We start from the raw sequence: 14290 nt of genomic DNA, 5'->3' as shown, positions 1-14290 counted from the left end.
AAAAACCCACCAGACCTAAAAAATGAAGAGGAAATAGGCAGTCTACCTGAAAAAGAATTCAGAATAATGATAGTAAAGATGATCCAAAATCTTGGAAACAGAATAGACAAAATGCAAGAAACATTTAACAAGGACCTAGAAGAACTAAAGATGAAACAAACAATGATGAACAACACAATAAATGAAATGAAAAATACTCTAGATGGGATCAATAGCAGAATAACTGAGGCAGAAGAACGGATAAGTGACCTGGAAGATAAAATAGGGGAAATAACTAATGCAGAGCAGAATAAAGAAAAAAGAATGAAAAGAACTGAAGACAGTCTCAGAGACCTCTGGGACAACATTAAACGCACCAACATTCGAATTATAGGGGTTCCAGAAGAAGAAGAGAAAAAGAAAGGGACTGAGAAAATATTTGAAGAGATTATAGTTGAAAACTTCCCTAATATGCGAAAGGAAATAGTTAATCAAGTCCAGGAAGCACAGAGAGTCCCATACAGGATAAATCCAAAGAGAAATACGCCAAGACACATATTAATCAAACTGTCAAAAATTAAATACAAAGAAAACATATTAAAAGCAGCAAGGGAAAAATAACACACAAGGGAATCCCCATAAGGTTAACAGCTGATCTTTCAGCAGAAACTCTGCAAGCCAGAAGGGAGTGGCAGGACATATTGAAAGTGTTGAAGGAGAAAAACCTGCAACCAAGATTACTCTACCCAGCAAGGATCTCATTCAGATTTGATGGAGAAATGAAAACCTTTACAGACAAGCAAAAGCTGAGACAGTTCAGCACCACCAAACCAGCTCTACAACAACTGCTAAAGGAAATTCTCTAGGCAAGAAACACAACAGAAGGAAAAGACCTACAATAACGAACCCAAAACAATTAAGAAAATGGGAATGGGAACATACACATCGATAATTACCTTAAATGTAAATGGACTAAATGCTCTCACCAAAAGACACAGCTTGGCTGAATGGATACAAAAACAAGACGCATATATTTGCTGTCTACAAGAGACCCACTTCAGACCTAGAGACACATACAGACTGAAAGTAAGGGGATGGAAAAAGGTATTTCATGCAAATGGAAACCAAAAGAAAGCTGGAGTAGCAATTCTCATATCAGACAAAATAGACTTTAAAATAAAGACTATTACAAGAGACAAAGAAGGACACTACATAATGATCAAGGGATCGATCCAAGAAGGAGATATAACAATTGTAAATATTTATGCACCCAACATAGAAGCACCTCAATACATAAGGCAAATACTAACAGCCATAAAAGGGGAAATCGACAGTAACACATTCATAGTAGGGGACTTTAACACCCCACTTTCACCAATGGACAGATCATCCAAAATGAAAATAAATAAGGAAACACAAGCTTTAAATGATACATTAAACAAGATGGACTTAATTGATATTTATAGGACATTCCATCCAAAAACAACAGAATACACATTTTTCTCAAGTGCTCATGGAACATTCTCCAGGATCGATCATATCTTGGGTCACAAATGAAGCCTCGGTAAATTTAAGAAAATTGAAATTGTATCAAGTATCTTCTCCGACAACAATGCTATGAGACTAGATATCAATTACAGGAAAAGATCTGTAAAAAATACAAACACATGGAGGCTAAACAATACACTACTTAATAACGAAGTGATCACTGAAGAAATCAAAGAGGAACTCAAAAAATACCTAGATACAAATGACAATGGAGACACGACAACTCAAAATCTATGGGATGCAGCAAAAGCAGTTCTAAGAGGGAAGTTTATAGCAATACAATCCTACCTTAAGAAACAGGAAACATCTCGAATAAACAACTTAACCTTGCACCTAAAGCAATTAGAGAAAGAAGAACAAAAAACCCCCAAAGTTAGCAGAAGGAAAGAAATCATAAAAATCAGATCAGAAATAAATGAAAGAGAAATGAAGGAAACGATAGCAAAGATCAATAAAACTAAAAGCTGGTTCTTTGAAAGGATAAACAAAATTGATAAACCATTAGCCAGACTCATCAAGAAAAAAAGGGAGAAGACTCAAATCAATAGAATTAGAAATGAAAAAGGAGAAGTAACAACTGACACTGCAGAAATACAAAACTTCATGAGAGATTACTACAAGCAACTCTATGCCAATAAAATGGACAACCTGGAAGAAATGGACAAATTCTTAGAAAGGCACAACCTGCCAAGACTGAATCAGGAAGAAATAGAAAATATGAACAGACCAATCACAAGCACTGAAATTGAAACTGTGATTAAAAATCTTCCAACAAGCAAAAGCCCAGACCAGATGGCTTCACAGGCGAATTCTATCAAACATTTAGAGAAGAGGTATCACCTATCCTTCTCAAACTCTTTCAAAATATAGCAGAGGGAGGAACACTCCCCAACTCATTCTACGAGGCCACCATCATCCTGATACCAAAACCAGACAAGGATGTCACAAAGAAAGAAAACTACAGGCCAATATCACTGATGAACATAGATGCAAAAATCCTCAACAAAATACTAGCAAACAGAATCCAACAGCACATTAAAAGGATCATACACCATGATCAAGTGGGGTTTATTCCAGGAATGCAAGCATTCTTCAATATATGCAAATCAATCAACGTGATACACCATATTAACAAATTGAAGGAGAAAAACCATATGATCATCTCAATAGATGCAGAGAAAGCTTTCGACAAAATTCAACACCCATTTATGATAAAAACCCTGCAGAAAGTAGGCATAGAGGGAAATTTCCTCAATATAATAAAGGCCATATATGACAAACCCACAGCCAACATCATCCTCAATGGTGAAAAACTGAAAGCATTTCCACTAAGATCAGGAACAAGACAAGGTTGCCCACTCTCACCACTCTTATTCAACACAGTTTTGGAAGTTTTAGCCACAGCAATCAGAGAAGATAGGAAATAAAAGGAATCCAAATCGGAAAAGAAGAAGTAAAGCTGTCACTGTTTGCAGATGACACGATACTATACATAGAGAATCCTAAAGATGCTACCAGAAAACTACTAGAGCTAATCAATGAATTTGGTAAAGTAGCAGGATACAAAATTAATGCACAGAAATCTCTGGCATTCCTATACACTAAGGATGAAAAATCTGAAAGTGAAATCAAGAAAACACTCCCATTTACCATTGCAACAAAAAGAATAAAATATCTAGGAATAAACCTACCTAAGGAGACAAAAGACCTGTATGCAGAAAATTATAAGACACTGATGAAAGAAATTTAAGATAATACAAATAGATGGAGAGATATACCATGTTCTTGGATTGGAAGAATCAACATTGTGAAAATGACTCTACTACCCAAAGCAATCTACAGATTCAATGCAATCCCTATCAAACTACCAAGGGCATTTTTCACAGAACTAGAACAAAAAATTTCACAATTTGTATGGAAACACAAAAGACCCCGAATAGCCAAAGCAATCTTGAGAATGAAAAACGCAGCTGGAGGAATCAGGCTTCCTGACTTCAGACTATACTACAAAGCTACAGTAATCAAGACAGTATGGTACTGGCACTAAAACAGAAATATAGATCAATGGAACAGGATAGAAAGCCCAGAGATAAACCCACGCACATATGGTCACCTTATCTTTGATAAAGGAGGCAGGAATGTACAGTGGAGAAAGGACAGCCTCTTCAATAAGTGGTGCTGGGAAAACTGGACAGGTACATGTAAAAGTATGAGATTAGATCACTCCCAAACACCATACACAAAAATAAGCTCAAAATGGATTAAAGACCTAAATGTAAGGCCAGAAACTATCAAACTCTTAGAGGAAAACATAGGCAGGACACTCTATGACATAAATCACAGCAAGGTCCTTTTTGACCCACCTCCTAGAGAAATGGAAATAAAAACAAACATAAACAAATGGGACCTAATGAAACTTAAAAGCTTTTGCACAGCAAAGGAAACCATAAACAAGACCAAAAGACAACCCTCTGAATGGGAGAAAATATTTGCAAATGAAGCAACCGACAAAGGATTAATCTCCAAAATTTATAAGCAGCTCATGCAGCTTAATAACAACAACAAAAAAAAAACCAAATCCAAAAATGGGCAGAAGACCTAAATAGACATTTCTCCAAAGAAGATATACGGACTGCCAACAAACACATGAAAGAATGCTCAACATCACTAATCATTAGAGAAATGCAAATCAAAACTACAATGAGATATCATCTCACACCAGTCAGAATGGCCATCATCAAAAAATCTAGAAACAATAAATGCTGGAGAGGATGTGGAGAAAAGGGAACCCTCTTACACTGTTGGTGGGAATGTAAATTGATACAGCCACTGTGGAGAACAGTATGGAGGTTCCTTAAAAAACTACAAATAGAACTACCATATGACCCAGCAATCCCACTACTGGCCATATACCCTGAGAAAACCATAATTCAAAAAGGGTCATGTACCAAAATGTTCATTGCAGCTCTATTTACAATAGCCCAGAGATGGAAACAACCTAAGTGTCCATTATCGGATGAATGGATAAAGAAGATGTGGCACATATATACAATGGAATATTACTCAGCCATAAAACAAACGAAACTGAGCTATTTGTAATGAGGTGGATAGACCTAGAGTCTGTCATACAGAGTGAAGTAAGTCAGAAAGAGAAAGACAAATACCGTATGCTAACACATATATATGGAATTTAAGAAAAAAAAATGTCATGAAAAACCTAGGGGTGAAACAGGAATAAAGACACAGACTTACTAGAGAATGGACTTGAGGCTATGGGGAGGGGGAAGGGTAAACTGTGACAAAGCGAGAGAGAGGCATGGACATATATACACTACCAAACGTAAGGTAGATAGCTAGTGGGAAGCAGCCGCATAGCACAGGGAGATCAGCTTGGTGCTTTGTGACCACCTGGAAGGGTGGGATAGGGAGGGTGGGAGGGAGGGAGACGCAAGCGGGAAGAGATATGGGAACATATGTATATATATAACTGATTCATTTTGTTGTGAAGCTGAAACTAACATACCACTGTAAAGCAATTATACTCCAATAAAGATGTTAAAATGAAAAAAAAAAGATAAAAACTTATTTTTGCCATTAGAAATTATAAACGGCCAGTTTCACTGATGTCATTTTTCACTCACAAGAAAAGTTGTGTCATATATATGATTTTTCTCTATTTCCAAAGATCATGGTGTAGAAGAAATCTCTAGATAAGCTCCAGAAAGGAGTGTAGAAATGTTCCATTTAATATTCTTACAAATGTAGTTGAAAAGAAACCTGGCTTTGACTCACCAGTTCTTTAATTATGTCTTCTTGGTTTAGGTTTTCACATTCAATCATCTTCCATTAAAAATGAAGGTTATAATAATATAACTGTTAAGGAAAAGGAAAAGTTGAAATAAGTACTAGAGTCATGCCATATCATTTAAAGGAGCCTTAAAGTTACTTAGGTGGAATTACTCACCTGTGGCTTGACATTTCCCAACAGTACATTACCAAGTATGTCTGGACCCCAAGACAGTCCATTCCATCTATGAAGTTTTCTCTTAGACAGTTATTTTTTATTCTGAATTTAATTCTCTCTCTCTATAACTCCTCCCCATTCACTGTCATTTTACCTCCTGGGTTCAAATAAAACAAGCATAATTTTTCTTTCACACTATGACCCTTTAATACTTGAAGAACATAGTCATCTCTCATCTATATGTTCACCTTGCCCTCAGTTCATGTCTTTTAGTTCTCTCACTAGAAAGAGCCCTGTTTTCTCCCTTGAACCAGTTCCAGTTCATTCATCCTATTATACTATGGTGTTCCAAACTGAATACAGTTCTCTAAGTACAGTTAGCAAAGAAAAGAATTTTCAGGGCTTAATGACACACCATAGGCATGGTAATAAATGTTTATTAAAATGAATTAGTCAACTTCCTCATTTTAGATGGTATGAACTACTAAATACCTAAGTAGCTTCAATAAAATTTAACCTAATTTTTCATAATTTTTAATATATTCATTATATTATTCCAGACATATACTATTTTAAAAATATAGGAATCCTGGTTTTAATATGAGGACATGACAAAGCAATATGTAGAAATTGTATTTATTTGTTTATTGTGATTCTACCTTTTACGATAATAACTCCTCCACAGATATGTGTGTACATACATGTGTGTATAGATATAGAATAGAGATATGTATGTGAGTTTATGATTATGCATATGTAAGGAGAAAATATGTAAAGATACATACTAAGTTGTTAACATGAGTTACCTTGGATATAGGTGAAAGCTGGTGTGGTTATAATAGGCATGAGAGGTTGCATGGAGATGGATCTAGGTAAAAAGGAAAAAAAAAACTCTACACTTTAAAAAAGCATGTTTAGTATTGTATAATATGAATATATAACCATTTACTTATTCATTCTACTGTTAGTAGACATTTGGACTGTCTCCAGTTTGGAGCTGAATAGTGTTTTCCTGGACAGTTTTATTATGCAGGACATAGGTACAGTTTTCTTTGGGGTTTATACCTAGGAGTAGAATGAGAAAGAAACTATTGGTGTACATAACATGGATGATTCTCACAAACACAATATTGAACAAACGAAGACACAAACACAATGAGTTCATACTGCATGACTCCATTCATATAAAATCTGGAAACTAATCTATGGTATTAGAAGTCAAGATAGTCATTACCTTTCAGGGCTGATTGACTAGGAGGAGGCAAAAGATAGGTTCTGGAGTGCTGATGAAGATAAATTTTTTGATCTAGGTGCTAATGGAATGCATTTACTTCGAGAGAATAAAATTAGATACCTAAGATTTGTGTGGTTTCTACATACATGTTATGAAATTTTACATAAATGTTTATTTTTAAAGTATTTATATGCTCACTTTTAATCATTTATGCAAAACTTCATACATGTGCAGGTGTACATGTAAATTAAAATTTTAAGAAAAAAAAGATGGTGACTTGAGGCCATGTATTTACCTACCTTCTCTGCTCAAATCTCGCTGGAATGACTAGGGAACTAGGAAAATAAGAAAGGAATGTGTAGCAGTGCTAGCAAAAGAGCACTGATGGCCAGAGATGTTGAGAAAGGTCTTTTGAATGAAGATAAAGCAGATGGCATCAGACTGAGAGAAAAAGCCCATCAGTACAGACCAGCCCAAAATTCAAGGTACCAGAGGAAGAAATTTTACAAAACTATCCTTTAAAATTCCCCAGGGCTTCCCTGGTGGCGCAGTGGTTGAGAATCCACCTGCTGATGCAGGGGACACAGGTTCATGCCCCGGTCCGGGAGGATCCCACATGCCGCAGAGTGGCTGGGCCCATGAGCTATGGCCGCTGAGCCTGCGCGTCCGGAGCCTGTGCTCCGCAATGGGAGAGGCCACAACAGTGAGAGGCCCGCGTACCACAAAAAAAAAGAAAAAAAAAATTCCCCAAACTCAGAGCAGCAGTGATTGGGAAGAAAGTGGCTGTGGGCCATCCAAAGAGTCCAAATCAAAGGATTTTGAGATCTGTATCAGGGTAATATTTACAGCCTATATTTGTACTCAGGCTTTGTAAACTGGGGACATTGCTCCACTATGCTGAGGAAGGGATCCCAGCTAGCACCACAAAGAAAAGTACACCCAGAAAGTTATCCTCATACAATGGAATCTCTGTTCATTCACTCATTCATTCATTTATGCATTGAGGACTAATATCTACCAGTTAGAGAATAATAGATATGGGAGAAAAGAGAAGACCTCTTTGATAATGTGGAATCTGGGCAAAGAACTGTGGAAAATGAGGCAGTACGGGCTATGAGGAATCTTGGGGAAAAGCATCAAAGCATGGGGAAAAGAAAATGCAAAAAAAAAATGGGTGAAAGTATACTTGACATGTTTGTAGAATAGCAAGTGAGATGATGTAGCTGGAGCACAGTGAGGGAGATGGAGACCAGTAGGATGTGGGGTCAGAGAGGTTCTGTGGGGTCAGATCATGTGCTATCCTGTAGGCTTTTATGAGGATTTTGGATTTCATTATGAGTAAGATGGAAAGCTGTATGAAGATTTTGAAAGAAAGAATAACACAAGCTGTCTTAGGTTTCAGAAAGGATCGCCCTAGCTATTCTGTTGAAAATGGACTGTAGGGGTTGAAGGGAGAAGCAAGGAGATCAGTCAAGGGGCAGTTATAATAACGTGAGAGAGGATGGCAGCTGGAATAGGGTGGTAGTAGTGAGGATGGTGAGCAGTGATTAGATGATGGATCTATATTAAAAGTAATATTGATCATTCCTTCCCTGCTTCCAATTGGCAACTGTCTCTTTACCCCATTCTTGGACAACCCCCAGATATTACAGCATAGGAGTGGCCAGGCAAGGGAGCATGTAGCAAGGAACAACCTGAAGGAATTTAGATAATCCATCAGAGGCCCATACAGAGATGCAGGCCACAGTCTTCCCTCCTTAGGTTTACTTGGATGGCACCCCAAGTAAAGGAGGGCTTTGTAGTACCTCTTCTTATCAGAAGAGAAGCCCCTACATTCTGGTTTAATGTCTGTGAGCACCAAAGGAAAAGTCTGTCTGCCCACCACCACACAAGGGATAAAACCTGCCTTTAACACCCCCAAAGTCAACAAACAGCCATCCAAGTTTTCTAGTCCACGTCCAAGATACCTATTACAGAAGAAATTAACTGCTCCCTTCATTAGTCACTAAATTATCACATATACTTGAGCCTAATTTTGGACTTTCTAATCTGCTTTCCCTTAGCTCTATCTATTCCTACAGTATTATCCTGTATTGATTACTGTGATTCATGTTGTAAATTTCTATCTCATTTTCTTTTTTGGAAATTTCCAGTTATTCTTTCATATTTATTTTTCCAAATAAGACTTATGATTATTTTGCATTTAGTTTTTAAAAATTCACTTGGGATTTTGACTGAGATGCGATTGTAAAGATTAATTTAGGGAGAACTTCCATCTTTACAGTATTGAGTCTTCCTCTAGAACAAGATATAACTCTCCATTTATTCAAGAAGACTACTATGCATATTTGGGGTACCAACCTTTTCTTTCACTTCACCTTATCCTCCCTTCACCAATGCCCTCATTTAGGAAAAACCTTGTTGTAATTCAATAGTTAATTAGCAAAACAAAATTTAACTTAAAACCCCCAAATTCTATAATTTGCATAACTACATCTGAATTATGTGATTGTGCGTAATTAATTATGCATAATTATGGGCCTTCCTGGTATTTACAAGTCTTGTATGTTTTCTCCAGTCACAAGTGGTCCCAAGGCTTCCAGTTTCTGATTCCATCAAGAGGTGAGTGTCCTGATGCCCAGCTTGTACCCACTCTTCTGCACCTTGGGAAAGCTCTTTTCAGGGCCTGCCCATCTAAGAAACTACAGATCTTCTCTAGTTTCTCCAGGGAGCCAGGAGCTACCAGGAGCTTCTATAGCTTTCACGCTTCCAATCTCAAACCTTGGGTTGATCTAGTCACCTGTGCTCTCTGCTTTGGAGTGCTGCTGGAAGATTTCACATGGCCAGTTGGTCATGTGAGTTGAAATCACTGCAAATGTATGGTCTCTAACTTGAGTTGAATCCAACAACAGACATTTTATATTTTCCTCTTCAACTTCCTCTCCTAGGGAGTAGGACTAGAGATACAGATCTGGGATTCACAACGTCTGGACTATTCTAAACTTTCACCACTCTTCTCAAGTTCTCTCTCTCAGCAGATGATCTTGTCCCCATTTTCACAGAGAACAGTGACACCATCAGATATACACTCCTTAAATTCCCACACCTCTTAAAATATACAATTGACTCTTGAACAATGCAGGTTTGAACTGCACAGACCCACTTATATGCAGATATTTTTCCACAGTAAATACTGCAATACTACATGGTCCATGCCTTTTGAATCCGAGGATAAGGAGAAACGAAGGATAAGAGGGCCGACTATAAGTTATACATGGATTAACCCCCAGTTAATCAGTTCAAGGGTCAACTGTATTTCTTTCACTTTCTGATTCCTGTCTTAGTAAAAGTATTCTTTCTCTTGCCCAAAATGAATCCCTTTTCCTGTGTACTCATCCCATCCTCTTCAGTCTCTTTCAGAACTTTGGTCTGTCAAATTTTCCTTCTTTTCATTTATTCCCCTCTTTCTTTCTCTAGGGTCTCTTTTCTCTCTATATATGAATGTTAGGTCATTACTATCTTTAAAAAAAAGCTCTCCTATCCTGTGTTCAATGAACAGCTGATTTTAGATCCCTTTACAGGAAAACTTTTAGATATAAGTCATTAGTACCATATTATAGCATTAGGAAACATTACAAAAGATATGTAGTCATTAGCAATACTTCAGTACCTCTATTCAGTTCTCAGTTTACTGCAGTCTCAGTGAGGACACCTCAGGCCACTGCAGTTTCTTTTTCCAGGTCAACAATAATCTAATTGCCAAAGACACTAGACATGTTTCAGCTCTCAATTTGACCCTGTCATCGAATCTGATGATGCTAATGGCTCTTTTTCTGCTTTGGTGTGACTTTTTCTCCTTGGCGTCTCTCTATTTGTTATGTAAAACTTAATTTTCTGATTAATAGTTTCCTTCTTGCTGAAGAATTACTAATTTTTATCTTCCTCTTTTCTGTGCAACACCCAACTACACACATGGAAAGCTCCATCTGAATGTGTCTCAAACTCAGTATGTTCAAAACTGAACTCTATATTTTCCAGCCAGCCTGCTTCTCCTAATGCATGTTTTCTCTTGGTAAGTGACACCATTCTTTTAATCATCCAAGTCAGAAGCCTGGAACTTATGCTCAACCACTCTTTTATTCTTTCCCCCACTTTTGCTCACTCATTAAATCTTTCTGCATATACCTCTTAAATGTCTATCACGTTGTTGTTGTTTTTTTTTCCTCCCCTCTATCCAATTGCCTCTGCTTTGATTCAGGCTCTCATCACTTCAACTTAACCAATGCTTTCCCTATAGTCCCACTTCCTGCCAATCGATCCTCTACTCTACTGTGACAGCAACCTCCTGAAAGGGAAATCCACTCACGCTGCTCCTCTTGGAAGGTATTCATGGTCTCCAAACTCTAACTCCTGTCTACCTCTCAAGCTCATCAACCACAAACTCCCAGGAACAACCCAGGCTCTGGCCACAACTATAGTTCTCTGAATGGCATGGGATATTTCTGTTCTTGGCACATGCTGTTCCCCCTCCCTAACTGTCCCTTGACTTTACGGCATACTCCATATACCCTTAAAGATTTAAATCAAGGGTCTTCTCTGTGAAGACTTTAATTCTCTCTGATAGTATTATAATCATTCTTTTCCTCATGACTCCAATTAAACCCAGCATATGCCCTATATACAACACCTGTTCCACTGTATTGTGATGCTTCCAGGTCTTTCCTCCTTGACAGGTTACATGTTCACTGAAGGCAGGGACAAAGAACCTACCACAGTGCCTGACACATGCTTGGTGTTTGATAAAAATTTGTTGAATGGTTTGAATTAATTGTCATGCCACAGGGTCCTATATGATATAACTTAAATACTTTCTGTACATGACCAATCAGAGTAGAACAATAATTAGAGTACAAAGAGTAATGTTTTTGTCTGCCATGAGAGCTGGGGAGGGTGTCATTGTGAGCAAATCAAATTTCTTTTCTACAAACTAGAAGCCCTGTATGGTCAAGTAAAACTGCTTTCTCATGAAAAATATGAGTGCAGATTTTTAAATATATTTTCATTTCAAATATTTTATCTGTAATATTGACTGCTTATAAACATACATAAACATAGAAAAAGAAAAAATAATTTTACCTGTACATTTTTTTATTTCACAGAAATTTCAGTTTCTGTCATTAATTAGTTAAAAATTAATTGGGTACAAATGGATCAGAATCCATCCATTATTACTGATGGGCAAAAAAACGCCCTTCCAGCTCTAGGTGAGCAGTATCAAGTGTGTCCAAGGAGCAGTTCGTTCCCTCAGTAAAGGCTGCACAGGCGGCTGTGGGCCACCCTCCCTCTCCTCCTCCTCCTCCTCCTCTTCAGCTTTGCTCTGGCAACCGTGACGACCTCAGATAAAGTCATGTCACTGTCTCTCATTATCATGATCGCCACTGCACCGTTACAGGGGTCTTTTGACCTCAACGTTGCGTCTCTCTTGTCTTCCTCCCAGCGTAGCCAGAGAGAGGAGAGGGGAGCAGAGACTCCTGGGGCCTGCCTACAGGTGAGGTACTCCCAAAGGCCACCAGGGGATAGTCACTCACCTTATCCCAGAGAGAGGATGGATTCCGGGGCAATCCGAGACAGAACAGAGTCCACTCCCACTTCTTAATCCCTGTCTTGCAGCAGCAGGCACGACACCCTCTCTACCGTGGGGCCTGGTGTGTACACACTACCCCGCTGCGGTTGCCTAGGAAACCCGCCCTCCGCCTCCCGCGACCTCTGGGTGGGGAGGGGGAGAAAGGGGCGGGGAAAGCGGTGGCCGACTTGTTTCTGGATCACGTGGTGGCAAGCTCCAACCAATCAGCAGAGGTCGGGGTCCACCCGGAAGACCCTGCTGGTGCTCCTGGGAAAGGGTGGGGAGCTTCCCGAGCTGCGGGTCATTTGATCCCTGCAGGTAGCTTTTCACTCACCTTCGCCGGATCAGAGGCCCGGATGGGAAGCGACGACTTATGGCGGGGACTTAGTCGTTGCCTCTTCCAGTCCCGGCTCTTTCCTACTGAAAATCTTTGACCTTCATTGGAAGCCCGGAGCCTCGCTGGACTTGAACCCCGAAGACACGACGCTGTGATGTCAAGGCGGCCAGATGGTCGAAACAGGCCCTGATGCCCCCCGCGCGCTCTTGGTCCTGCGGCCCGCCACCACCGCCCTCCAGGAGTGTAGCTGACTGCAGCCCGAAGCCGCTGAGCGCAGAGCGAGCCGAATGGAAGGACAGCGCAGGCCTACGTAACGCCCTGGTGCCCTTCAGAGAAGACATAGGACCTCCAAGGGTCTTCTTGTCGTTCGTCGACAGACTTTTGAGGGCCGTTTATGTATTCCAAAGTGTACAGGAGGCCAAAAAATTTTACAAGATAAAATTTAAAGAGGGAAAGGAAAGAACTTTTAAAAGAGTGGGCAGAGGGGCTGAGGAATGAATGAACTTAGGCAAATCAAAGTAACTGCAGGTCTCGTTTCATTTTCTAGATCTGCGCTGTCCCACATGGCAGCCACTAGCCACAGCCACGTGAAATGTGGCTAGTCCGAATTGAGTTGTGCTGTGAAACACACATGGTATTTTGAAGACCTAGCATGAAAAAAATATGTATTGATTACATGTTTAAATGATAATGTGTTTTGATATATTGGTTTAAATAAAAATGCCTTATTAAAATTACTGTTTCTTTTTACTTTTTAAAAGCGGCGATTAGGAAATTTTAAATTACATATGTGATTTCTATTATATTTCTTTTGGAGAGCACTACTATATTTTTTGAGGTTAAGTTGATTTGTGTAGAATATTTATGACGTTCAGTTCATGCAAGATAGTGTCTGTAGTGCTCTTTTCCGTCACCAGATGGCTGCCTCATTCAATAGACTATAGTTTAAAACTGCTTTCTCATGAAAAATATGAGTGCAGATTTTTAAATATATTTTCATTTCAAATATTTTATCTGTAATATTGACTGTTTATAAACATACATAAACATAGAAAAAGAAAAAATAATTTTACCTGTACATTTTTTTATTTCACAGAAATTTCAGTTTCTGTCATTAGTTAAAAATTAATTAAAATATTTATGGTTTAAGGGTTTAAAAAAAGGACCAGAAAAATCTGATTCATATTTGTACTTTTACTATTAACTTCTCTGAAAATCTAGTTGAACAAGATGACCTGTCTGGGTAAATTTTCATCTTAGAGTGTAAAAGCTAGATAACAATAGTTTAGAAATTTAAACTTTTAAATTAAATTAAGAAATTGGATCAGAAATCAATTAGGTGAATTATCTACATCAAGCTTCTCATTTTGGGAGATGCAACTCTTGCATAAAAGTATAGAGATTATCTACTTTGATATTGTTAGAAATTTTTATTGTGACTTTCCTAACCAGTAAAGGACTAGGAGAAAGCTAACACAGTTTTCGTTATATTATATAAATGAGTAATTTTAAGAGTGTTATTTTTAGGTAAAGCTCAAGGATTTGGTCAGCAACTGAGTCAGAGTTCCTGTATAGCTGTAGACTGATAACCATTGGTGAGTTGCC

General features: G+C 38.4%; 1 protein-coding gene and 1 long non-coding RNA gene across 3 annotated transcripts in view; one reads left to right on the top strand and one right to left on the bottom strand.

Annotated features, from left to right (window-relative positions):
- LRRC9 (leucine rich repeat containing 9) overlaps positions 1 to 5400 on the bottom strand; it is a 101364-nt gene extending 95964 nt beyond the window's left edge. The window contains exon 1 of the mRNA XM_027111400.1: positions 5320 to 5400. Within this exon, the coding sequence (XP_026967201.1) occupies positions 5320 to 5367 (48 nt within the window). The 5' untranslated portion in view covers positions 5368 to 5400. The remainder of the gene's footprint in view (positions 1 to 5319) is intronic.
- The window catches only part of LOC113622822 (uncharacterized), a 140476-nt gene extending 127063 nt beyond the window's left edge, over positions 1 to 13413 (top strand). For both annotated transcript variants that reach the window (XR_003433671.1, XR_003433672.1), the window contains exons 3-5: positions 9304 to 9347; positions 12223 to 12273; positions 12796 to 13413. This is a non-coding gene — a long non-coding RNA (uncharacterized LOC113622822). The remainder of the gene's footprint in view (positions 1 to 9303; positions 9348 to 12222; positions 12274 to 12795) is intronic.
- Positions 13414 to 14290: the final 877 nt, after the last annotated feature.

Source organism: Aethalodelphis obliquidens, unplaced genomic scaffold (genome assembly GCF_003676395.1).
Source record: "Aethalodelphis obliquidens isolate GAN/ISIS:26980383/991018 unplaced genomic scaffold, ASM367639v1 scaffold10, whole genome shotgun sequence".
Classification (NCBI taxonomy): domain Eukaryota; kingdom Metazoa; phylum Chordata; class Mammalia; order Artiodactyla; family Delphinidae; genus Aethalodelphis; species Aethalodelphis obliquidens.
The sequence above is the reverse complement of the archived record's forward strand: the minus strand, read 5'-3'. Positions and strand labels throughout refer to the sequence as shown.